General features: G+C 40.3%; 1 protein-coding gene across 2 annotated transcripts; it reads left to right on the top strand.

Annotated features, from left to right (window-relative positions):
• Nucleotides 1–434: 434 nt before the first annotated feature.
• Nucleotides 435–14,189, top strand: LOC115608230 (cytochrome b5). Of its 2 annotated transcripts, XM_030486744.1 has the most exons (5): nucleotides 435–708; nucleotides 7,869–7,997; nucleotides 9,617–9,646; nucleotides 12,160–12,194; nucleotides 13,057–14,189. In XM_030486744.1, the coding sequence occupies exons 1-5, from the start codon at nucleotides 535–537 to the stop codon at nucleotides 13,133–13,135; spliced, it is 447 nt and encodes a 148-aa protein (XP_030342604.1). In that variant the 5' UTR covers nucleotides 435–534; the 3' UTR covers nucleotides 13,136–14,189. The 2 variants fall into 2 exon arrangements, with proteins under 2 accessions (XP_030342604.1, XP_030342615.1); XM_030486755.1 differs by lacking the exon at nucleotides 9,617–9,646 and having other exon boundaries at nucleotides 467–708.
• Nucleotides 14,190–24,856: the final 10,667 nt, after the last annotated feature.

Here is a 24,856-nt window from a genome sequence, read left to right as displayed (position 1 = left end):
GACAAACCGTGCGGCGCCAGCGCCGGTCAGCGCCCGCAGGCAGCCGCGTTCTGTTTGGGCTGTAACATCTGCCTGCTCTTAACGCTGAAATGCGCCGGCAGCAAAGGCGCAGCAGCCTGGCAAGGAGCAGCACTTGGCTGAGGAGACAGGCAGCGTGCGCTCGCGTTGTAGCCAGCGCCGCACCGCAACGACCGTCCCGGCGAGGGGCGGCGGGCGAGAAGGAGCAGCTGCGGATCCGAGTCCCGGCCACAGCCCGACAGGCGCCGGCGAGCATGACACGTGATCGGCGGCTGCTCCCTTGAGGGCACCGCGCACGCTCGGGGGGGCGGGAGAGAAAGTATACACGAGGCCGTCGGCACAAGTCCCGCCCACCGCGATCGCCTGATGCCGCCTTTGAAAGGCGTTTCTCTCCGCCAATGAGGAGCCGGCAAGCGAGGGGGCGGGCGGTGATAGGCTTGCGGTGGGGCTCTGGTCAGCCTGCGTCGGGGAACGGGGCCGTAGTCCGTTGCGGAGCTGGTGTTGAACGGAGTGGCGATGTCGGGCTCCAGTAAGACTGGCAGCGAGAAGACTGGCAGCGAGAAGACCGGCACCGAGCCGTGGCGGGGCCGGTACTACCGGCTGGAGGAGGTGCAGAAGCACAACACCAGCCAGAAGACCTGGATCATCCTGCACCACCGCATCTACGATGTCACGAAGTTTCTGGATGAGGTGGGTGCCCTGGAAGGGAGAAGGGGATCCTGGTGGGGCGGTGCCGGCTCGCCGGCCGGCTCCCCGCTCTGTGGCCGGCGAGCCTCGGGGTGCTGTTGAGAAACGATCGTGTGGCGGCTGTGGGCCCTGGGCCGTAGGGCGGCGGGGCCGGTGGCCGTTGGGGGCGCGCGAGGGAGGCCCTCACGGCGGGTTGTGCCGCGCTCGGGCAGCAAACCCCACCGCGTGTAATCTGTTGCTGGGAACTGGCCGCTCCCTTCACCTGCCTTGAAACTCTCTGCCGTGGTATAAACCGCAGTGCCCCGGAGGCTTTGTGCCCTTGCTGGTGTCCCAAAGCACTCGGCGTGGGCATGCGATCAAACTAGTACGGCGGTCAGGTGGAATGCCTTTGGTTGGTTGTTTTGTTCGCCTCCTGGTTAACGATTGATGTTTTTTTATCACTTGCTGGTGATGAACAACTGATGTAAACACTGATAGTCATGGTTAACAAAGAGGCATTTTTGTTCTTCGACTGAAATATTCTTCAGTGGAGATGCAGAAATGCAACTACTGAACAAGTAGTGATAATTAGTAGTGATAACTTTTTCTCCCTTGCTCCTATTATTCCCCCTCTGCAAAGGTCTAGCATCCGGTTTAAAAGTATTAATGTTGATTTACAGTGATTTCTTTGAGAATGCAGTTTAGATTTGTAGACACATGACAGAATTCATACCTAAGTAGCTCTGCAACCCCATCTTGGTTTTTGTGGTTGTAAACTTAAAATTCAAAACCTAAATTGAGAATTTTATAAATAAGAGGTGGACAAGCCATTTTTAAAAGGCAGTGTTGACACAGTATTTCACTCTTTAGCTGTGTGTCAGCACAATTTGTTTGACTTTTCGATGAGGAAGGATTATGAAATCAATCTATTGACTCTTCCTTGATTATTTTTCATGTAGCTTTATCCTAGGTCTGGTTTATCCTTTAGTTATGGAAAGGTTTGTTTGGTTATGCAGGCAAGGCCAATTTAATTATAGAAGACCTGAAGGAGAATACAGTTTTTCATACAGCCTGAAAATTGAAGTAGCTGTTCTTGAAAACTTGATTAGTTTTGGTTGATACATAACTGTGTAAGTGCTTCCAGATTATTTGGGGAAGAGGATGATCACACACACACAAAAACCCCCCAAAACCCCCAAACTGAACACAACACAAGGTGGAAAAAAAAAAACAAACCCCACACTTGACAAAATCCCACAGAACATAATGAGCTTTTGGATGTAAGTAGCTGCACAAGGAAGCTGACAGCCTCTTTCTTCAGTACATGTGGTGAAATTGGTTATTATTAAGAGTCACTACTTTGTGCAGGTTTCTCCAAGAAAGTCTTCACTTCAGCATTCAGGATGATGTTGCTAATTCAGCAGCATATCAAAAGAATTCAGCTTGCCTGTAAGCAGTTGAATAGTTGTTTTTCGGACAACTGTGGGATGTCTGGTGCACTCGGGTCAACCTTTAGTCTTGCTCTAAAGAGCTTTCAATAGAATATGGCTGCATTTAGAGCTAGAATTCCTGAGTCATGTTCTGAGATGATAAATGAGGTTAGATGACTATTTTCAACAAAGTATCTAAATGAAGCTACACTCCTAAGGAAAAAGTTTTAATACTATCATGTTCGTTGTGGTGGTGACTTTTGGTATGGAATGCTTAGAATAAAATATTATATAGGCCACTTTTTTCACCTTTTTTTTTTTTTTTTAATGGCTTTGATACCTGGTTAATTTTTCAAGTGATGTGCTAATTCTTTTGACACTGTGAAGACACCCTGAGGCATTTGTGTATGATGCATGGGGAGAAATTGGAGCTAGCCTCTTGCTGGTTAGTTCCAGGCTACTGTAAACATTTCTCAGTGAAATGGGGATTACATTAGGTGTTTCAGTAGCATTATTGGTTAAACTTGGTTTTGCTTCTTGCAGCTCCTTGTAGGAGTAGAAAAGCTTAAAAAATTTCAAGAATTAAATGTAGGCTACTAAGACAAGTCCAGTAGTAAGTAATAAAGAGGATGTTCTGCTAAAGCATCACCTCAGTCCTGCTCTTCCAAGTATTAAATAAGTAAAAGTATCAGTTGACTAAGGAATCAAGAACTGGGGACAGAAGCTGGCTTCCCTGGTCCAGTTTCTGAATTCAACAAGCAGTCTTTCCAGCCACTGCACTAACCTGTGGAAATATTTTCTTATGGGTTATGAAGCTGAAAAATTGTAAATTTTCACTTTAACAGTGCTTCACTGTTAAAGACACTCTGGATGCTCTCATGTCTAATAAATGAAAGTATGCTTTTGCTTTTCACTCTGTTACAGTGCTCTAATGGAGCTGTTGTCTCTTTAGAAAGTTTATAGATGTTTAGGGAAGCTTGTTTGCTTCTTGGGAACCATCAGCCTCTGAGCATTTCTTTGAACTTAGATAGTAAGTCGACTGGGGGTGGTGATGTCTATGTGTTGGGAGTTGTGAGGCCGAAAAGGAGTGGAGGCATCACAGTGTGTGGCCGTGTTGGCTTGGTTTCCTGAGGACAAGGCTTTGAAACTCATTCGAAATACACATGAAGTGCTGGAGAAGGAAAGGATTATGTACTTTGATGCCTTATCTTAGGGATTACTGAAGATGAAGATTCCAGCAACTGCTTTTTTTACATATATATTTTTTTTAATGGCAGATCTTGGCAAAGTTTATAACTTGCATATATATCTCTGGATTTTCTTTGGCTATTGAAGTATGCTTTCTAGGAGAAGGAAATCAAGAGATCTTAGCTTTTGTAGTTCAATATCTTTAAGCTCTTGGTATGAAACACTCTTCTTGAGGCCAGAAACTTGTATATCAGCTTTTTCATTCAAAGGCTGTTGGACTTGTATTACAGAAAAGTTGTGAAACTTTTCCATAGTTTCAGGTTCTGTGTCATTTAAGGGAAAACTTGTGTGTAATCACAGCAGGGTCTTATGGCTGTATCGCTGATAAATACATATATGGATAATATTGAGCATTACCAACATACTTAAACTATTAAATGTCAATTAATGGATTCCTTAAGTAATTCCACTAGTCAAACTTTGACGTCAATCTAATGAGCTAAATAAGAGTAGCTGGGCCTTTAAAAATAGGACTCTTGGTCTGCTTCCCGTTGTGGTGAGGGTCTTCCCTATGGCTTTTGTGGCAACTTGATTGGATTCCTTAAACAAGGCAGAGAAGCTAGCAAGAATAGGAACCAAGAGAAATCTAACCAAGAGAAATCCCTTGTTCTGGCAACTAACTGTGGTATGTATCTAATATTGATCTAATGCAGACTTTTGTTATTTCAATTGTTGGTGGTCTCAAAATCTAGCAAAAACGTTAATGGCCAATGAAAATGGGTTTTCATAAGGTATGAACTTGAGCTTTCACAGCACTGTTTCTAAACAGAATGGACAGCTCCCACAAAATGTGTTTTGTAATGCTGCTTAAACTGCAGAAAAGCAAATATTGTTTTACTGTCAGAATGAAAAATGTTCTGTCCACTATGTGCCAATAACTTACATTCATTCAATACAATGACATTGTGCAGGAGTAACGTCATTACTTCAAACATGAAAGGTATTAATAGCTTGCATTCAAGGGTGGTGGTACTAGCACGTTTTGAGGTCTGTCAATGTACCTTGTGAGTTTTTATTGCAGAACCTTGCAGTATAAGAATTAAAACCAGTGTTGTCACTTCTCTAAGTTCTGGTGAAGCTTGCAGGAGGATTTCAAATGCTGTGGAAGGATAGCGCTTCTTAGCACTCTTTCACACAAGGCACTGCAAGCTATAATTGGAAATGGGCACCCAGCTATGGGCATTTCTTCTGTACTTTATCTAAACCCCTAATGATGGTTTTCAAAAATACACTCATAAAAAGATCTAGGCTTCTAAAATTTTGCATGACTACAGAATTTCTATCCTTTAACTTAAATAGGAGATGGAAATAATTTGGGGTATTCTGTTAAGGGCACTTTCATGTAGTCTGAAAACAAATAAGGTTATTCTGTCTGTCTTGCACAATAACGCTGAGGTTCTCCAGGTGTTCCTGGCTCTGTTGCTGCCCCTCTCTCTGCTTCTCATTCCCTGTAGTGCAGAAAGCAAAACTTGAATTTACAAGACTGCCACTGATGAAGACCATTGCTAATCTCACTAAAAGTTAAATTGGACCCTAGTATGGGAAGGGGGAGCAGCGAGGAATTGTGAATTAGAGCAGTTATGAATTAGGTAGTTATACTTTGATAGAGTCTTGAACTGTGATACTGAAAAAGTTTCGTGACTGTACCGAGAAGGGGAAGAGGTTATGGGCGTTCAGGGTGAGATAATTATGGACTTCTGACCCAGATGAGGGCAGCAAGTTTAACTGCTCATGTGCCTTATCTAAAACTTTCTAATGTGTTGCTGTTAAGAATTAGTCTATGCTATGTACTAGTGCTGGCTCTGGACAGGTACCTGTTATACATGTAACTTAAATATCTGTGTTACTTTATTGGGAGTGTCCTAGGAATGAACTAGACTAGCTTAATTTATCAGCAAAAGCACTTTCATTTCCTTTGACCCACTCTTTTGCCTGCAGAACACTTCGGTTATTTGTATTGGCAGGATTTCAGTTTAGAAGTCACTATCTGTATAGTTTAACAGGCTTTTCAGTTCCAGGGGCTGTCCAGAGGCTCCTCATTAAAGTAGAAATTCTCATAGCAATCTTTGTTCACCAGGCAGAAGTGTTAACAAAGACTCTGTATAAACAAACTTTGAGAAACTTGGTGAGCCATGGAAAGTTCTCAGCTTTTGATAGAAAAGTCACTTCTTGCCCTTTGTGAGACATTACAGTTGCTCCCTTTCATTAGGGGAGGTGAAGTCTCTTCATTAATTGCTTGTATTGCTTGCTAATTGTTTGTAGAGGGTTTGTAAGGTTGCATCTTTATGCAGAGGTGCCATCTAAGAGAAGGGCTTAGCTTTAAAGTACTTTTTCAAAGTACTTTTATGTGTGTCTAGTAGGTTACTAGTAATGTCATCTGCAAGATCGCTTAAGAAGTCTGTGCCTGATTATCTCTACCTTAGTCTTGCTGATGTGAGTAGAAAAATACTACCCGTTTTCCAGCTGTGGTGGCAGAGGTCAGGCAGTTTGTCCCCTTCAGCTGCTGTGTGCTAGGTGCTGAGAGGGTTGGTCACAGTCACTGTAGTGTCACTAGTATTGTGGGTTTGTAGACAGAGGGATCAGTTACTAGTTAGACCAAAAACTAATTCTATGGGGAAGAGCTGAGTGCCTCAGTGAAGTTGCCCATATAGCTACGTGATTGCTTTGTAATGGCACAACAGAAGGATTTGGGAACAAATTAGTATATGATCATTCTGTAGTCAGCAATCTGCAGCTAGCTGGTTAAAGTACTCTGTGAAATAGTTTTAATGTAGATGCTGTTGTACTGGTAGGTATCAACTTAGTTGGCTGGTGAATTTTTCGAGGTAACTAGTGTAAACCATGTAGTATTGACAACTTGCTGGAGTAACTAGTGTTTTATCTACTTGTGCAAGTAGGGTTTGGTTTCATTGCAGTGCATGTGTGAGTCTACATGCTACTTAAACTACCCATAAAGCACTAGTTGCTTAACTTTGGTGCCTTTTGCTTGTTGATGTCGTTTAACTATGTTTTTAAAGGAATTTTGCCTTTTCTGCTGAAAATACTACATGTATCTTTTCTATTTTGGGGAGTGGAATCGTTTTAGCATGATATTAAGGAAAAAAAAAACAAAATAAAACAACCCCCCCAAACCTCACATTACTGCAGGTATTCTTTAAAGCCCTAGTTGTGGCAATATCTGTGGCAACCTGTTAAACTGAAGTTCAGTTTCTCAAATGTGTTATATGCTTGAAGGCACTGAACTTCACTGATCCATCAACTTTTGTCCAGGCCTTTCCCTGAATACTTATCAGAATGGATTCAAGGGCAGGATTTTGGTGAGCATGCCATATTTACACATGTGCTTGCGTAATCTTTACTCTGCATGCACTCTTCTAACCTTTATTTGGCTCAGCTGCTGTGCCTAGTCTCTTTATCAGTTGCTTAATCTTGCTTTTGCTTAGTCATGGTAGGGATCCCTTACCATTCTGGCTGTGGTATCTTGGCTTTTTAAAGAGTTGTACGGGGGGGGTTTCTGGTGTGTGGTAGGGTTTTTCTTCCCTTTTTGTTTTTGTTTGTTGGTTTTGGGGGGTTTTTTTGGTTGTTTTTTTGTTTGTTTGTTAGGCAACTTCAACTTAAAAAAATGTCTGCCTTTAATGCAAAGATTTGAGTTTTGGAGTTCTAGTACTACTGGAAACCGGTAGTAATAGCATCTTCCTGATCTGTATAAACAAGTCTTCTTTTTGTTGGAAGAGAAGGACTGATAGGAGATTAATGTGGCGAATATGAAGTAAATGCTAACCTGAGTTGCCTACATTAGCAGGAATGTTTATGCCATTTCTTTAATCTAGTGTTTTAGCATAGCGTAAGCTATCTCAGCGATGCTCCAGGCAAGATGACCCTAAATAGTAGAAATTTTGCCTATTTAATCATTTCAGATGCTGTAGTCAGAAGCATCAAAAACAGAATTGATGCTCCAAAGCCTTATTTCCTGTGTCACTGGTCAAGTATTAGAATTTATTTCATGATTGCTTTAATCCAAGGCAGTAGTACTAAAGTGTATTCAACTTGCTTACCTAATCATTCCCGGTGTTCATGTAGTAGTTTCCTACTTAAAAGTTGAGTAGTGAATTTTCATGGCATGTTACGTATCTGTTAGATGAATAAGTAACTTGAAGCTGAGAAAACGCACTGAACTAGAAGACATGATAGATTTTTGCAGTATGCACAGAGTTACTTGTTGGATGGAAATGCGGAACTGCATGCAATATCAAAGTGCATGCTGGGGAAGAATAAAAGTCAATGGAGAACAGGGATTTAAGTTAAGGGAATGGTGATGGGTTTGAGATACTAAGAGATACTGGGAAATTATTGCCCTACATCTCAAGGGTTTTATCAGCAATGGAGTTTTGAGATACCATGGTCTGCTGAAACCAAACTGCTATTCTAGTGTGTTGTATGAGCTTTCAGTTGTGCTTAAAATGTGGAATGGTTTTCAGTAACATTCAAATGCATTAAAAATTGCAGCACCCAGGTGGTGAAGAGGTCCTCAGGGAGCAAGCTGGGGGAGATGCTACTGAGAACTTTGAAGATGTTGGCCATTCCACAGATGCAAGGGCATTGTCCGAAACCTTTATTATTGGGGAGCTTCACCCGGTGAGTATGTGAGAGTACTGATACTTGCTGTTTACTGTAGTGGTTTTGGGTCTAGTTATTTCCCTGGTAAGTTGCTTCAGAATAAAGGAAAGACGCTAGTTGTGGATGGACCTGGGCTGGAGATGGGTTCCCCCAGTATGAAAGTATTTGGTTAGTGTAGCATAAGGATGGTCACACCTAAAAGTTTGCTGCTTTGAAATATTTTACAGCTGAATTCTTGAATTAAGTAAATATAAGATCATGCCATTTCTGGTGTACCCTGTAAGCTATATAATGAGACTCTCTAATCCCTGAAGGTGATATGTCAGAATGTCTAGGCCTTTTCTTATGTCAGTATGCAGAGTGATTACTAACAGCTGCTTTTGTCATGGTAAATATATATGCCAGGCCTCCATCTGGATCTAAAAGTACATATGAAGAGCTAGGATTGTATGTTTAGAAAATGGCTACTGTAAGTATTGTACTTCTAATTTGATGTTCTGGCTCCCCCATTTTGACATCTATCAGTGTTCCTTACTTGTAGTTGTCAGGGTTGTTTATGATTAGTTCCTACTGGATCATCTGTCACTTCCTCTTTCCTATACCGTCCTTACCATTTCCTGTACTTCTAACAAGCACCTTTCTGCTGCTTCAAGTTTTTAAGGATTTACATTTAGCTACAGAGCTGCTGCCTTGGCTTCCTTCAGATAGGCCTTATTCTGTCCTGCATGTTAATAGTTGAAAACCACTTTTAGAGGTCTAGGCTGCTAGTATGCCCATCTGTTCTACTTTATTGCCCATCCCTGCCTCTTTTTCCCTCTTCTATTTGTTTTGTGTATGTTCTGTCTTGTGTTCAGAGTAAATATCACTGTCTTGAGTAGCATATTTCACAGTAATATTCCTGAGCATGTGTCTCTTAGGTCCTCTCTTGATAAATGTTAATAACTCATCTTCCCTTAATATGAAATAAGTCTGCTCTGCACATTTGCAGCCTCATTGGCTTGTCACTTATTTCAGATAGCAGTAAAGTTGATGCCAGTAAAGTTGTTCTTAACTTGGCTACCAGTCCAGTTCTTCCTTGTTTGACAGGTGCCTATTTTTATTTAATGTGAAACAAGAAGCTTGATAGTTTAATGTATAATTACAGCACTGTCAAGATTATATCCTGTTGGGCTTTTTGTAATGAATGTGACTTTTAAGTAAAACTTCATGAGTTTATGAAAGATCCATAGAATTTGGGACCACTGCACAGGATGTTGGACAAAACTAGTTAAATGACTTTGCCTGATAGTACAGGTAGACTAAGCAGAAGTAACCTAATACGACTGAAATCAGCTTATAAGCTAAGGTTATGTGTATGGTTTAGAGACAAAAGAAATGCAAAAACAAGGGCAGAAGAAATAACGAAATATGTTGGAGATGTGGGTTTTGCTTCTTTATTGCGTACTGGGAAGTACTATTTAGGGAAGTGATCTTGCTTGTGCTAGCTCAGAATCACACACTGACATCTGCTCTTTTGTAAGTCTGTTTCATAGGTAAAAATAGGTGCACGTTAACAGAATAAATTGTAAACTGAATTTAGTGACTTTTTTTAATGCTTTGGGGTTTTGTCTAAATGTTTCTTGCTTGTTTTCCTGCAGGACGATAGATGGAAGGTTCAGAAACGACCAGTAAGTGTGTTTCTTGAAATGCCACATTGTTTCTCTTAGGCACTGGGGACAGTGTCCATAAATGGTATACCCCTGGAGGCAAAAATAATTCAGCTCAATTTAAATGTAGTGTTTCAAGTCATAAATCTCTTAAACCTGTTGATCTGGCTTCAAATTATTCTTCCTGTTAGGAAGTGAAAGAAAAAAATTCTTCCTCAGTGAAAGAAAAAAAAAAATCAGTTTATAGACAGTGGATTAAACTAAGTGGGTTTTTTGGGGGGGGAATGTGATACTTAACAATATATTGGTAACACTAGTAGAGAGAGAGAATGTAGAGGCATTTGATTGCTGTATTATAGATCAGTTAATTTGCAACTGTGAACCCTTTTCAAGGTGAAAATACTGTTTACTTCCTGACTATTTCAGTAGATTTTACTGAGTGTTCTGTCAATGCAGTATTGCACTTGTTTTCTGATTTATTTTTTTCTATTTTTAATAGAATAAAGTTGTGTTGGCACTCAACTATAAAACTAATACAGATGTCTTCTAAAGGAGCAAGTGCTTCAGGGATTAATTTGTACAGTTCCTGCTGCTGTGCGGATAGAGGATGTTTGCTCAGGGCTGGCTGAACAGCAGCAATGCAATTAGGAAATAGTTGAAGATTATTTTTAGGTGAAGTGCAGTAGGACTAGGATCTTACTGTTGTTAAATATTATTGGAAGATCTTAAAGCGACTTTTTTTAAAAATAATAAGCTAAAGGGATTGAAACAAAAAATACACTGAAATATTTGCTATAGCAGTTATTAATTTTATCGAGGACTGCAACTAATATACAAATAAAAATAAGAAACGGAGTGGTAACTGGAATTCAGATCTTTTTCCCACCAAGAATAACATCTGCTATTTGGATTTCTTTCGAAATTCAGGGCAGTTTACACTTAAGATGTAAGAATAGCAATGTTAAACACAGCTGAGAAATGGACTGTTCTGTGCAAGTTGTAGTGTGCAATCCCTTGATTAAGCTCACAGGAACTTACTAAACTGAAGTACTTAGAATATTAGTTTGGCCAGAGTGTGGTGGCCATTTGGGAGTTCAGATCCAAATGACTTCTTACTACACTCCTATTTGTCTTATTTGCTTGTTTTAATGCTGGTCATAGTTATCTACACTGCATGTATGTTTTCCATCATTCCAGAAGGAAGGTGAAGCACTTTCCTTCGGCAGGACATGTGGGGGTAGTTGACAGTTTCAGGTTGATAAGATAGTTTCACTTAGCACTGTTCTCTGGATGGGTAATGTGACAGGTTCAGCTCTGTGCCTTGGCTCTCTAGGAGCAGTCAGAAGGCCATGTGCTTTCAAATCTCCTCGTCCTTGCACTATATTTGAAGTACCCTCAGTGTACATGTTCAGCGTGGTAGTGTTTAAAAACAGGTTTTGATTAGTTGGGCTGTATTTTTTCTTACCATCTCGGTGAGGGGGAGAGCCATCCTCTGGCCCTGGATGTGACAGGTTGTTTGTTGCAGGAGGTGTTAGCCTTGATAGTATGGATACAAGCTGCTCCATGCTCTTTGGCTTTGGGATTAGTTTTTCATGGAGATATTCACACCACCAATATAGATGTAATCATTGAATCCTATTCTTTTAAACATAGTTACATCTAAACATACGATGATTTGGGTGCTTCGAAAAGTAGCCTGTTTGAACCTAGGGGAGGATGTTGGGAATCTTGACCTTTCAGAATATTTGCAATTCATTTATGCTGGAGCAATTAATTTTTCAGTGATGGAAATTTAAGTACAGTTTGAAAGCTTGGATCTTATAAATGCACTAGGGCCTTGTGCAGTTAGTAATATTCAAATTAATAAGTCTTCATATAAATTGTGCATGTGTACCTAACTGGGATTTGATCTTGTAGCACTTTTCCTATGGAAACTGAACAAGGAGTCCAAATCAGTATCAGAAACAACTATAGTTTGACTGATGCTTATGCTATCTGAAACACCACACTAAAAAACTGAGTTTAATAAGCCTTGTGGATATAAATTAGTAGCTTTCTTTGTGTAGATTTAATAAAGGAAATATTTGTGTAATAGAGTATTTTAATTAATTAGTAATTAGTAATTAAATTTTAGACAAGTAAGGAACTCTTCATATGTAACCTCAGGTTGAAGTTGGCTTCATGAAAACTTAGAACAAAATTCCTTGTCGTGTTTTGGTGTTTTGTTTTTTTGTTTGTTTGTTTGTTTTGAGGTTTTTTTGATAACACTTGATGCAATGTTGACTATAGAAACTGCTGCTAGCTAGTTTCTAAGACAACAGTGTTATGGGAATTCTGAGAAAATGCTTTCCAAATGCGATGCACAGAGTTGTTTTTAAATTAATCGCACTTAATGAGTGTCCTGTTTTCAGTGTGATTCTTATTTGCAGGCTGGGCTTAAACCATGACAATGAGTCTTGAAAAATTGAGGGGGTAGTGATGATGGAGTGGGGTGTTTGCCTGATGTAAGTGTCTTTTTATGCTTTGCTTTCCAGGAACCTCTTATTACCACTGTGCAGTCGAATTCCAGGTATAGTATGACACCTGATGTCAAACTTGAAATTCCTCATGATTATGTTTCTGAAGCTTAGAAACTTGAATAGCTGCTATCTGCTGAAAGCTTAGATGTCAGAGGGTGGTGCATGAACATTTCTGTTCTACGTGAAGTCCAAGTTGGCATGTATGTGCCGCTTTACAAGCATGTTGGCTTACTAGCTAGTTTTTTTTTTCTCACTTTGATAGGTATCAGCATCTACCAAATGGTTTATGTTGCACAAGCTTTCATTTCTAGGGGTTGCCAGGTGAATAGAAGACATTTGGTGCCATGTCTGACTTTTTACTGACATGGACACCTTACTTGTAAGATTTGCTACAAGTATTGCATCAGGGAAATAAGAGGATTATGCCTGTAAGAGGGGAAAGTCTGTCAGAATGGGTTGGGGGAAGAACACTTTGAAACACTGCTGAATCAAACTTTATAAAGTTATATCCAGCTGACAGTTGCTTTTGCTGTAATGTTGGAGCACTGTTCCATGCCTCTGACTGGGAAGCTTGGGTGCTTGGAAGTGTCACGTGATGTGCTGCTGCTTAAATGGCTTTTGAATGGATGATATTCTGGGCAGCATGCCATGACTTCAAACATTACTTACTAGAGTTTAACTCTTGTAAGCAAACTTCTTGTAAGCCCTAGTACAAGGCCTTAACAGTACAAGGTTTTTTTACTTGGCTAGAGTATTAGTGGCCAGCCCGGTGTTTTGCTGCCCTAACTTTGAAGTATTTATTGATGTGGGGAGGAAGGACTTCTTTAAGCAATGATATTTTTTTTATTAGAAGTTTTTTTTAACTTGCTGGTTGTCACTTCCTAAACTGCTGTTTCAAAAACTTCCTTCTAGTTCATGGTCCAACTGGGTGATCCCAGCAATAGCAGCAATCATCGTGGCCCTGATGTATCGTTCCTACATGTCAGAGTAAGCGCCTTACTGGGAACTAATGCAAGAAGAGACTGATCTGGGAGAGAATATAAGCAATCCTAACCCAATATGTTTCCAGATAAAAGCCTGATGTCTGAAGAAAAATTCCACCTTTTCAGAAAACTGAACCATTCTTTTCTACTGTGCACTTTTCTTAATGTTGCCTTCTTATTTGCTACTCTGAAGTGATAAAAAAGCAGCATTTCTCTTTTTGTATAACAATTGTACTCCCTAATGAATTACTTGATAACTGTTGTTTTCTGTATTAGAATATTGTTTCGTATGTAACACTGATCATGGTTATTTCTCTTTAGTCTGTAATGGGGTCCATAGGACTCCCCTTTACATATAAATTTTACAGCTTTAAATAACTACCAAAACTGTGTACAGGTATTTGTCCATGTACACGACTTAACTTAAAAAAACATGTTGTTGTCTTAAATGTAGTATGTTTGAATGAAATGCTAATTAAACATAATGGAGAAAGCTGAGTGGAGTAGTGGGTCTTGGTAGGGCCCAACTGCTTACAGGCACCTATCGGGCTATAAGGAGCTGATTTTTTTTTTTTTCTTTCTTTCCTCTTTGACATCTGCTCTTACAGTTGTTTTAGATACTCCTACTAGCAAACTGTTCTGTTTGTTTGACTCCCATTTAAAAAAAATCCCAGTGAAATATGAACCCCGATGTTTGGCATAATTATATCCATCTCAGTTTTGTGAAAAGTAGCTCTCTTTTGCAAAAAAAACAAAAAAGGCAGAAAAATGTAACTGCTACTAAATAATACTGTTGCTGCCAAGCACTCAGGTGACTCTAGAATCTGTTCTGGAACTTTCAGGCTTTTTATAAAATCTTCAGCTTTGTCAGGTGCATTGTGAGGGGGAAAAACTGATAATGTGGAATCTGTTTCTGACTGTTCTGTGATGTACTCCTTGGTGCTTTACTATGAAGAGATTACTATTTTCACTGCTAAATACATGGTAACTGAAAGTATGCATTTTGTGGTGAATGTTTTTAGTCATATGTAAATGATTATGAATAAAAGTTTAATTGCTTACTTTTGCTGGCTCAAATACATTTACTGAAAACTTTTTTTGAAGGCCTTGGCAGGGATGCTTTTGCATATTGAGACACTTCTCAGAAGTACCTGTTTGGTGCATGTTAAGAGTCAAGATATGTCCCTTATGCAGGGGAGTTGCATGTGAAAAGCGGGAAAGTGTATTACAGAGCAGTTAGCATAGGTAAACATTTTCATCACTGTGACCTCACACCAACTAGTGACTTAGTGGTTTGGCCCTGAAAGCTTTTGCCTCCCTGACATTCATCAGTACTTGAAATGCTATTCCAACGGCTGCCTCTTGGCAACACCAGGGAAGATGCAGCATGGAGTTTAGGCCCTGCATCAAGTCAAATCAAATTGAAAGATAGTACATCGTAAACGTGGGCTTAAAAAAAAAAGTAAATAGAAAAATGGGGAAGGGGAAGTGCTGTGACTTCAGGAGATTATCTTGTGCGTATGTAGGAATATATCAATGCAGGAATCCTTTAAGGATTCCTTTTGTAGGAATTCCTTTACTGTTATAGGAAGTAAGGGTATGTCATAGCTTCAACTGTGAAAGTGTTTAGTATCTCTTACTCTTGTATTCATGTGTTCTGTCAGGCTTGATTTATATTTAAAGTAGAGCCCATCAACTTTACCTTGAAAATTTTAACTTGCAGTTGAAATGTCAGTGTTTGGGGTTGTGTCTAGCATCAACTTACTTTGTCCTGGTTTTGCCCTAGCTTTCCCTCTGAATGGGTTGAAGTGGAGTTTAAAAATTCAGGCTTTAGTAACGTTTTATGGATAACCTTTAAAAGCACAGATTAACTCTGACTTGATATTTAAACTCGTAATTCAAGTTTCAAATTGAATTTTCTGTTGGTTTTTAAAACAACATTTAAGTTTACATGCCTGGGGGGGGGGACACACTCAAACCAGCAATTTAGAAAGTGCTTAACCTTTCATATCTATCTCTTTTCTGCCAAGAATTTCAAACTGTGATAATTACATTCACATCAGCAGACAAGGTAGTGCAATCAAAGTGGATCTGTAAGGTCACCCTTACCGCGAAAGGCTTTTTACCTATGCTGTGTATGTTTTAGGAGTTTTAGCATGGTATAGCTCTGATCAGGTCCCATATGCTGGATGTTTATGTATGCAATCCTACAGCTGAGTTGGTGTGCACAGAGAATTTCCATAACTTGAACCAGAAGTGCAATGAGTGGAGATGGGAAGGCAATGCTTCAAAACCTCATACAAGTTAAAATGCTAATGCAGCAACACAAATCATACCCTGTGCTTGGTCTTTTCATAGTCCCTTCCGCCAGTGCTGATGGAAGTTGTTCCTCAGAGATGGACATGACAGTTGCAGATTTTTAAATTGATTTTGTAAATTGATAAAATCATAAGCTAAAAAAAAAAAGATCAGGCTTATTCCTTTTTAATACCCTAAGGTTAGAACTGCTTTCCATAGGGGGTGATATGGGAGTTTTTATGTGACTTTAGTTTCTGAATATGAGAAGAAGAGAAAAGGTACATGGGTGTGGTGAGGACTGAATGACTATGCTATTGAAAGACTAGTCTAGGGAATTAAGGGTAGTCAATGTTTTTACAATCTGAAAGCGAAAAGAAAAGAATGGACAGTGCTTTCTTCTCAGAACAAAATCCTTTGTCACTAAATCTGAAGGTATTTGTTCTAATTGTCTGGTAATTAACTTTAATACTAATTTTTGCTTGGAGAGGCTGGTTTCACTGGTTGAAGCTTTATACCAGATGTCTTATGTTGTCTACTTGTGCAACCTCACAATATTTATACTGCCTTAAATTACTTAAGCACTGTATTATTGGCCTTCACTTGCCTATCTGCTGTTCACAAGAAATGCATAGTGACAGAGAGCTCCCTTAAATGGAGGCAGCCTTGGCTTCCTCTTGGTGTCTGTGGAGTAAAGCCAGCACAACTTGTTCACTTGCTCCCTCTGCTATGATGAGGGGAAAAATAGTACGCTGTCCCTTTCTCTGGCTCACTTGCTGAAGCACACTGGTCTAATGATTTTCTCTAGTTCTGAGTGCTGTGCTGCAGTCAGGATTTTGTAGGATGCTAGAGAGAAACTGGCAAGGGGGTATAAGCTAGGCAAATGGAAGCTGATCACAGTTTTCCTTAAGGTAAAAGAAATGGGAAGGTGCTATTTCACTACTGGGGGTAAATGAACCTTATAAATTTTTGGCCAGTTTGAGCAGAACTGTTACTGTATTTTCTGATTTTCTGCAAGGCTGGCAATGGAGATTATTAACTAAAACTCAGTGAGAATGAGCTGTGTCAAAGCGTCATACAAAACATGTAGAGCAATAATAGTACTGTAGCATTTTCTCCTGAATACAGAAAAGGATTTCGGAAACAGCATAGAAGGAACAAGGAGTGGGAGGCAACTCATGCTCCTGTATGCTTAGCTGTAATGCCTGACCAGATCTGAGTTGAAGCTAGTAACTAATGGCTCATATATTTGAATTTTACTTTCATACTATGTTACATTCCTTTTCATGGTTAATTCATTTTGTGTTAAAATATTTTGAGTTTTGAATGACCTGACTTAGAAGTAGGTGAGCAGACAAGCACATGAATTAATGAGAAATGTTGGAACACTGGATCTCAGTAGATTAACGCTGGATTTTCTGTTCTTTCTGAAAACTAGTCAGACTTGCTCTTAATCTTCTTACATGTAAGAGTATGCATAAAACAATCCTTGACACTTTCTTTACCAGCTTTCTGAAATTGGAGACACACAACGTGACTACTTGTCTGTATTGATAACTGCTAAAACAAAGCTGCGTCTCATGTGTATGGAACAGAATTTGATTTTTATCCTGTGTAGTATAATTTCTGTGCGTGGATCTTAAAGTTTACTGCACTTAGGCAGAGAACATACTGACAAGAGCTGTTAGTTCTGTTCACTGAGGGGAAAATAGTGCTGTCAGGCAAGAAGAGTTACATACCCAAAAACCTTAGTGAAGGTTGTTTTGGTATCTCTGGGCAGAACTCATGTGGACCCCCAGCGTCCAGGAACTGTATTCAGTAGCACAGTTACCACGGAAGTCTTGCCTTTTTCCATAGACCATGGTCTGTGGATACAGCTGATTGGTCCTATTGCAGGGTGAGAGCACTTCACAGTATCCCTGGAGTTCCACTTACTTACATCCTGCATAAATGCAGCCCTGTATTGTTTGAAATTGCAAGGCTTTTACACATCAGCTATGGGAAAATGTCTCTTTAAATAAAGTGTGTTCTGAAAACTGCTTCAAAGTCTATTAAGGGAGTGGTTTGAGAGAAAAAGTTAAGCCAAGCAAGGGGAGTGCTTTCCTAAATGATTTCTTGAAAATAAGATCATTCTCCTGTCATATTTGACACAGATTTCTGAAGCCAGCTGATGCTTTTAGTGTCACTCATCTGGTCTTAACGTGGCTTGCAGGGATATCCATAAGAGCCTGATAGGTGTGTTTTCTACATGGCTGTTGAGGGTGGATGTGAAAGAAAAGCTCAGCCTGCTGCTTAGAAGCCTGCCCAGTGGTGAGATGGTAACTGGAAACATGCAAATATGTTCTATTTGTAAAGTGAATGGATTCCCAACTTGTATTTATTTGGATTTATTTTTCAGAGTAGTGTTGCAGTGAGTAACATTCTTTGCATCAGTCTGAGCAATTTATGAATAGTAAGGGAAGTTGGTATTTGAGCAGTCACAGCTGCTGAGATTAGAATGAGAAAACCTTGTTTTATTTTTAGGTGATTCTGTAGAACTACTTTTTGACCCTATTGAAGTAAGACAGACATTTGAGTATTGCGGGCTATTATATACTGTGTTTTCATGGTGAGGAGATCTTGAGACCTGAGGATATGAGTGAACAAATTACTAGAATACAAGCTAGGGTGTGTAGATTTAAAGCTAACTAGCTACTCCCAGGCAGCTCCTGCTGGTGGGCTGCTCTTAGTCTTAGTTACGTGCAAGATAGACTGTTGCACCTTTCCTGAAGGATATATGATTACATGCGTAAGAAGCTCAACATCTAGAAGATGTGCAAGTCTAATCAAGTAAGACCTTCCTACCCAAAGGTCCCGTGAGAGTCTTGGTCCAGGATGGTGTATCAGATAGCATATAACACACATCAACAGGATCGGATTCTTTACAACAAATTATGCTTTTTCACACGGTAAGTTGGTGTCTGCAAATAAACAGTCGCTGGAGAAAAGAGAAATAGCCTATGAAGCAAGGACTGTCTATCATCTGAGATTTTCTTTCTGAGCTCTGTTCCCTAACTGCTAAGCTGCAGAGAGTTTTGCTCTTTCTGCTATGAATCTGTTTTTTCTACTGGAACACATGAACTTCTTGAACATTTACCCTTATTCTTGGACAAAGATTTACAGCCTGGGTGAACTCTGGCCTAGTTTAGAGTGAGCTTGGATGTGTCTGCATCATTCCTGTAGGCATAACCTTACTGGTTTTTGCTGGGTCTCGCTTCTGGTTTGCATAAGGCATGAGAGTACAGCTCCAGACTTGTCGCACACTTGCATGCCGGAACCTTTCAGTTTGTTCTTTAAGTTGTCACAAGCTCATTATGAATCCCGCAAAACCAGATGACCTGAATCCTTACTGCTAAAATGAATTAAAAAGAAAAAAAAGCATAGGGTTAACATGAGTAATAAATCACCAAACTACATTCTTTTTGTACTTTAAAAATCTACATATTTTAAACCCATTGATGCAGGGACTTCACTCGTGTAAAATACCTAGTGCAAACAGATTGTTTGGAGTGCTCAGTAGTTCTAATAACACTGCTGAAAAGGCAAGTGGATGAGTAAATTCCCTTATAAATACTAATTTGTACATGTCAGTGTTAGATTTTTTGTTTACTATGTAAACTACCAGAACAATTAAAAATCTGAAGAATGGAATGAATTAAGACTACAAACTTTGTCTTGAAATTGAGCACAAAATGAGCACCACGTGTGAACATTGTGGTGAGCTGCAGCTGTGTGCCATACTATGGAGTGTTCTTTAAAAGTGAGCAAAAGGAGTACATATTCCACTTAGATTGCTGCACTCCAGTCATTCTGTCTTTTGGGTAAACCTTCCCTTAATAATCTGATTTTGAATCCACTCGTGCCATGCTATTAGAAGGTGGTTAAATTTAATACTTGTTTTATTACACAATGAAAAAGGATTTCTAGGTTTCATATAAGCATTACGAGTTCTAGTATTCATTGATCATATCCTGGCTTTGGTGTTACCTTTGGAGATCAGTGACCAGAAATATCATGAAGAAAACAGGATATCCACAGAAATTGGATTGCTGTATTATAAAAATGTTTTGGTTTTAAAATTTAAAACTTCAAATAAAGTTCATAAACTAAGGTAACTGTGTTCAGTTTTGGGGGACCAATCCAGTCTATGCAACAAAGGTCCGGCAAAGTGCTCTAGAATAAGGATAGCCTTCTTCCAGAAACCTGTTTGCTAAGAGGCTAAGACAGTAGCAAAGGATATACTTTATACCCTGGTCATCATCCTCCCGATTTCTCCATTTCCTGACACAGTTTGAGTCTTTTTATTACAACTTAATGTGCCCAAGCCAGAGTGCAGGTATTTCGTATCTCTGCCCTAGGAATAGAAATTTTATAGGGTACGTTCAATGACTTCACAAGGTCAGAACTTGATTTGATTTCCACTCTAAATGAAAAGTTTGCCAACATATTACATTACTTAAAAAAATAATAAAAAAGGTACTATTCCAAATATTGAAGTTTATATCCAAAAGTTCTTCCAGTTTCTAATGATACTGTGAGTTATCATGTCACCAAGCAGTTCAGAGATGAGAAGTATCATAGTAAAATAGAAATAGTGTGTGGAAGTCATCAGGGTTCTTTCTTTAAATTGCAGTAGAAAAGAAAAAGAATAAGGAAGGTAAGTGCAAGTTTAACGAGTTTTAATTGGTAAAATAAAAATAAGGTTTCAAAGACAAAGCACATGGATTCGAAAGCTCTGAGAAACTCCTCGCGATAAGTAAGAGTTGCTTTTCTTATGCCACCTTCTGAGTGTCCTGCAACATTCACTGGTGCTGATTTTCAAAAGCAGAGAATTTCTAGAGTTATCTTTGGATAGTGATAGTCTTCCTGCCCTGCTGCTTGTATATTGCAGCTCCTGTACTCTACTAAGCCACCACTGTCTGGCTGCTGAAGCCTCCTTGTGTGTCAGACGATGTCTTTACTCCAGAACATTCCAGTGGTGCTTTGTTGCACTGACCAAGCTGATCGCTTTAAAATGAGCACCATTGCCTCAGTTTAACAGTGCTTTTTGCCAGTGAAGCTGCATTCACGAGAGGGCTTGTGCTGATAAAACAAGGCCACTTCACCTACTTGTTCCATCTATACTCTGAGTCTCTTGCAATCTAGTGCTGAGGTACCAGTGCTTCTCAGAGGCACAGCCATGAAGGAGACACAGTATTTATTAGAAACACTTGAGCAAACGGATTTACAGAGCTAAGTTAAATCTTAAGGTTGCTTAACGTCAAAACCTAGTTGGGTTATTGTTCTGAGTTTCTGAAAAGACCTAGATAGCTTCCTATTTGTTTATCTACCTGCATATATATAGATATATGTTATTAAAAACTGAAAAAAGAAAGCGTTCTCGGGAAAAAAATCAATTCTTAGGCTTATCCGCTCCTCCCTGAGAACTGAGCACTGAAGAATCTTTTTCTTTTTGAAAGCTTCTTTTCAAGTTTTTATTTAAGAATGAATAGCTCTCTTCCACCTTCCCTCTTGAGTCCTTAATGCCTTCTTCCATGGGGCAAAACCTGTGTCTGGATTTTGTAGCTGTGCCAGAATACAGCTAAGACACAGGTCTCAGCAGAACACAGAGCAGCTCTGTGGCCGGACAACACGACCCATGAGGAACAAAAGGGTTTCTAAGAGGTTGAGGCGATGTGTTATTTTTTGTCCTTGTCAAGACAAAATAACAGAAATATGCATTATATGGGGTTACAGGGCTTTTGCAAGCCCTGCTACTGTGTTTTCTTCCTTCAAAGCTCTTCCCTCCCCAGCATAGCTGGTGCAGAGCATGCTACAGGCAGGGGTAGCTGGGGGATGAGTATAAATACCCCAGTCAGTCCCACACACAGTTTTACTATGCCTTTAATGGAAAGTTAGGCAGAGGCAGAAGAAAACTCAGTGCCTTAAAAAAAACAACCATTGAGCCCAATGCTGCTTGACTGTAAGTTCAGGCTAACTGCCACTGACCTTGCTGAAGTAACAGAGCTCCGAGTCATGGAGGGTCTTGGTCTGTGCCCAGGGGATTTTTTTCTGATGATGCCCTCATTCTTAGCAGGTTTTACGTTTGTTTTTTAGTTCAACTCAAGGTTCAGAGCAAGAAGAAATGCTGCACACAGACCATGAAGACATTTTGTATTCATGTGTGTTTTCTCAGCGCTTGCCAGTGCTGGCTTGTTGGCTGAAGGCACTTTGTTGGCTCCTTCTGTGGCCAAGGGTTTTATTAGCTGAAGCTGAGGGTTTTTAAACAAGTGTCCGGCTGTAGAAGGTTGGGTCACAGGTGATGCTTCAGGGCTGCCTATTGTGTTTCCATAGTTTGTTCTTTTCTGTTAATAGGGCTTTATTTGCAGGACTCCTTTCACAGGCACCTCTGAAGGCCGCTAAGCTCTCAGAGCAAACATTTCTCTGGGCGTTGAGAGAGGCTGCTGAGGAGTTTCTTTTGAAGGTGTGCCAGGATCAGCTGTGTCACGCAAGTGCGTGCTAATGAAAAGAAATCCAGTGGCCTTAGAAGCAAGGCCACATAAAGTTGTGCTAAGGGAACAGCTTATGCTGGGATACTTGCAGGAATCCCAGCATTAGATTGATTAACTGCCAAAGAGGTTTTCTATGGTGATGAGAAGTACAGTTATGTCAGGCTTGTGGGCTTAACTGGAGAGACATAACGAAGCTGGTATGTTATCATATAACATGACATAATAAGACACGAATATGTGTTGTCTTTTCTTCCGTAAAAGTTACCATTTACTAAAACATCCAAAGATGAAAGAAGATGGGAAAAAAACCCTTAAGATTTTTTTTTCCCCAGTGTAATGATAGGTCAAAATATTTTGAAGTCTTAGTAAATTATCTGACATATGAAGTGTATAAACAGGAAAGAATGTAAGGTGATTGTATTTTTTTTAAGTAAGCAAGGGTCTTTACATTTGTTTTTTATTCCTTTTAAAATAGAGGAGAAAGGATAAAAAGCTTTCCCTTGCTACTCAGTCAGTAAATTTTTTAACTCAGTGTCTATGTGTAGAATAATTTTCATATAAAAATAAGTGGGAAAGACTTTGTTTTTGATGTTTTTTCTATCTTTTGCCACTGCAAAACTCAGATAAACCTCTTATCCTCTCTCTATCATTGCCCTGCACTACTAACAGCAATCAATCTTTTTATGGTTATCCAGGCAGTTTAATTTATCTTTCCTCTTCTTCCCAGTTGCCCAAGCACACCAATAATCTCTTGTTTACTTAAACTTTGACTCTGTCCTTCTGCACTGTATGGAGGCAACAGTCCTGGGGCAGAGTCCAAGGCAAAAGAGTTAAATTGACCCTGTTGCATGACAATTTCATGTAGAGGTTTGCTGCTTAATTAACTATTTCTGTTGCCTAAGAGCCATTGTCATGGCCCAGTATCTAAACTGGAAGGAAAAATGTTCAGAGTAATGTTTTCCCCAAGACCTAAGCCAAGTCCAGAGACACCAGAGAGCAGGAAGCCCAAAGGAAAAGTGAGACTGTCTTGGAGACATTGAACTGATTTGGGTTCTCCATCGGCAGCCTCTTTTTTCCTGCCTGCTAGCACAGCATGACCCCTTCTCCAAGCTTCAAGCCCCCAGATTTGGGCAGTGGCAGCAGATAAGGCAGGAAGCTGCAGGAGTGCTGGTGGTACCAGCTTGACTCACCTCCAGCCCGCTGCTAGTTACGCGTGTATTCAAGCCCAAGCCATCATAGCTGGCATTTGGGATACACTAGGGCAACTGATAGGATAAAAAGGTGGTGGCAGGTTAAGCTGTCGTCTGATGCCTGCACAGGTCACTGAGCTCTGCCCCTTCACAGGGTCACTGAACAAGGTTAGAACTTGAACTGTTAGAGTTCAGGATGCCTGCAGAAACGTAGCTGCAGATGTGAAGGGATCACAGTGAATGACATTGATTTAGCTCAGCCGCGTCTGACAGACCTTTTGGAGCCAAAGCTCTAAGCTTTCTGGAAAAGCCCTTCGAACCTGAGCTATGAACCCATCTGACTCCAGCCTTAGCTAAAGACTAGCAACCCTTGCTGCCCTTCACCTAAATACACCTGTGTTTGTACAAGCCTTGTGACATTCAAAACCTTTCAAACTACTCACGTCTGTACTTCTCTCGTGGACCACTGGTGTATGGCTTATAGCCCTGCAGCCCTCAGCGTTACCCCATGCCCTGCCTCCATCATCCTGTGCCTGTACTCCTGTACACCACCCTTTGGGAGCCCATCTTTAGGGCATCCTCTTTCATACCAGGCCTGCATTACATTATTCTGCTGAGGTCATAAATATTTTATGCTATACAAACCAGCTGCATGTTACCATCATCTGTATAAAAGTGATGGTTATACTGTAAGAAGATATGCAAAGCAAGTTAGGCATAGCTACCTGATCATTAGAAAAATGGCTGCCACAGCAGCAAATCAAACCAAATAAAAGGAAAGCTTTTAGCAGGTCTAGACAGATTTGGGCAAAACAAGACTGATAAACCTTCATCCTGAGGCTCTGCAAAGTCAAAGCCAAGCCTGTGTCCTGTTACCTGCAAGAGCTGTGCTGTCTTTATGAGGCTGCAGATCACAGTGTGTCCTGGACAACCCATTTTTTAAACCTGGGTACTCATGCTATCCTGAAAGTTATTCCAAACCCAGTCCTGGTCCAGGCATCCCATGTAGCCTCTAGTGCTGAAACTTCGTGGCACTGAATATGAAGAATAGCTCAGCCCAGTGAGCCCTTGGCAGCTTAGTCGCCTTCCAATGTTGGGCTTCACAGGGTCTGAAACCCACCAACTCAGGGTGGCCTCAAAGACAGGTAGAGAGGGCTGGAAGTGTTTGGGAAAATTGCTGGTCTCCATCAGAGGTAGCAAGGTGAATTTTTATTTGGCAATACCAGAGGACACTCTTCTCTCTCTGTTTTGGCCTAAGCTCAACATGGGTCATGTGCTGGGATCCCCTTGCCATGCTACCTTTGCAAAGAAGCACGGGATCCTTTATGGGTTTGGTGGGCAAGTTTCTGCAGATACTATTTTTTAACTGTTGGGCAGGAGGGGAGGATTCATTAGGGTGTTTTTTTATTGCCTACTGCCGATGTACTGTTGCTGATGGTATTAGAAGCCGGATGTAAGCATCACCCAATGTCCAAAACTACAGGCCCTGGAAATCATGCCTGGGTATTGCTTGATCCTGGAGTCTTTTGGTATCCACAAAAAAATCTTTCTGTCTGACTTAAGTTTCCCCAATGACTACAGTAGCAGCTGTGTGTGTATGTGTGTCCAGCAATGCCCCAGTATTAACCGGGATGAGCAAATTGTTACCTTGATTATATGAACCATAAAATAGATGTCCTTCTGTTTAAAGTCCCCAAGGGCTTGATCTGGGAGG

The sequence above is a fragment of the Strigops habroptila genome, chromosome 1 (genome assembly GCF_004027225.2).
Source record: "Strigops habroptila isolate Jane chromosome 1, bStrHab1.2.pri, whole genome shotgun sequence".
Classification (NCBI taxonomy): Eukaryota; Metazoa; Chordata; class Aves; order Psittaciformes; family Psittacidae; genus Strigops; species Strigops habroptila.
This window is presented reverse-complemented; position numbering and strand designations above follow the sequence as displayed.

Coding starts and splice junctions, on each gene's coding strand:
- LOC115608230 (XM_030486744.1), top strand. CDS start 535: ATGTCGGGCTCCAGTAAGACTGGCAGCGAGAAGACTGGCAGCGAGAAG. Junction 709..7,868: donor TCACGAAGTTTCTGGATGAG/GTGGGTGCCCTG, acceptor TAAAAATTGCAG/CACCCAGGTGGTGAAGAGGT. Junction 12,195..13,056: donor ACTGTGCAGTCGAATTCCAG/GTATAGTATGAC, acceptor ACTTCCTTCTAG/TTCATGGTCCAACTGGGTGA.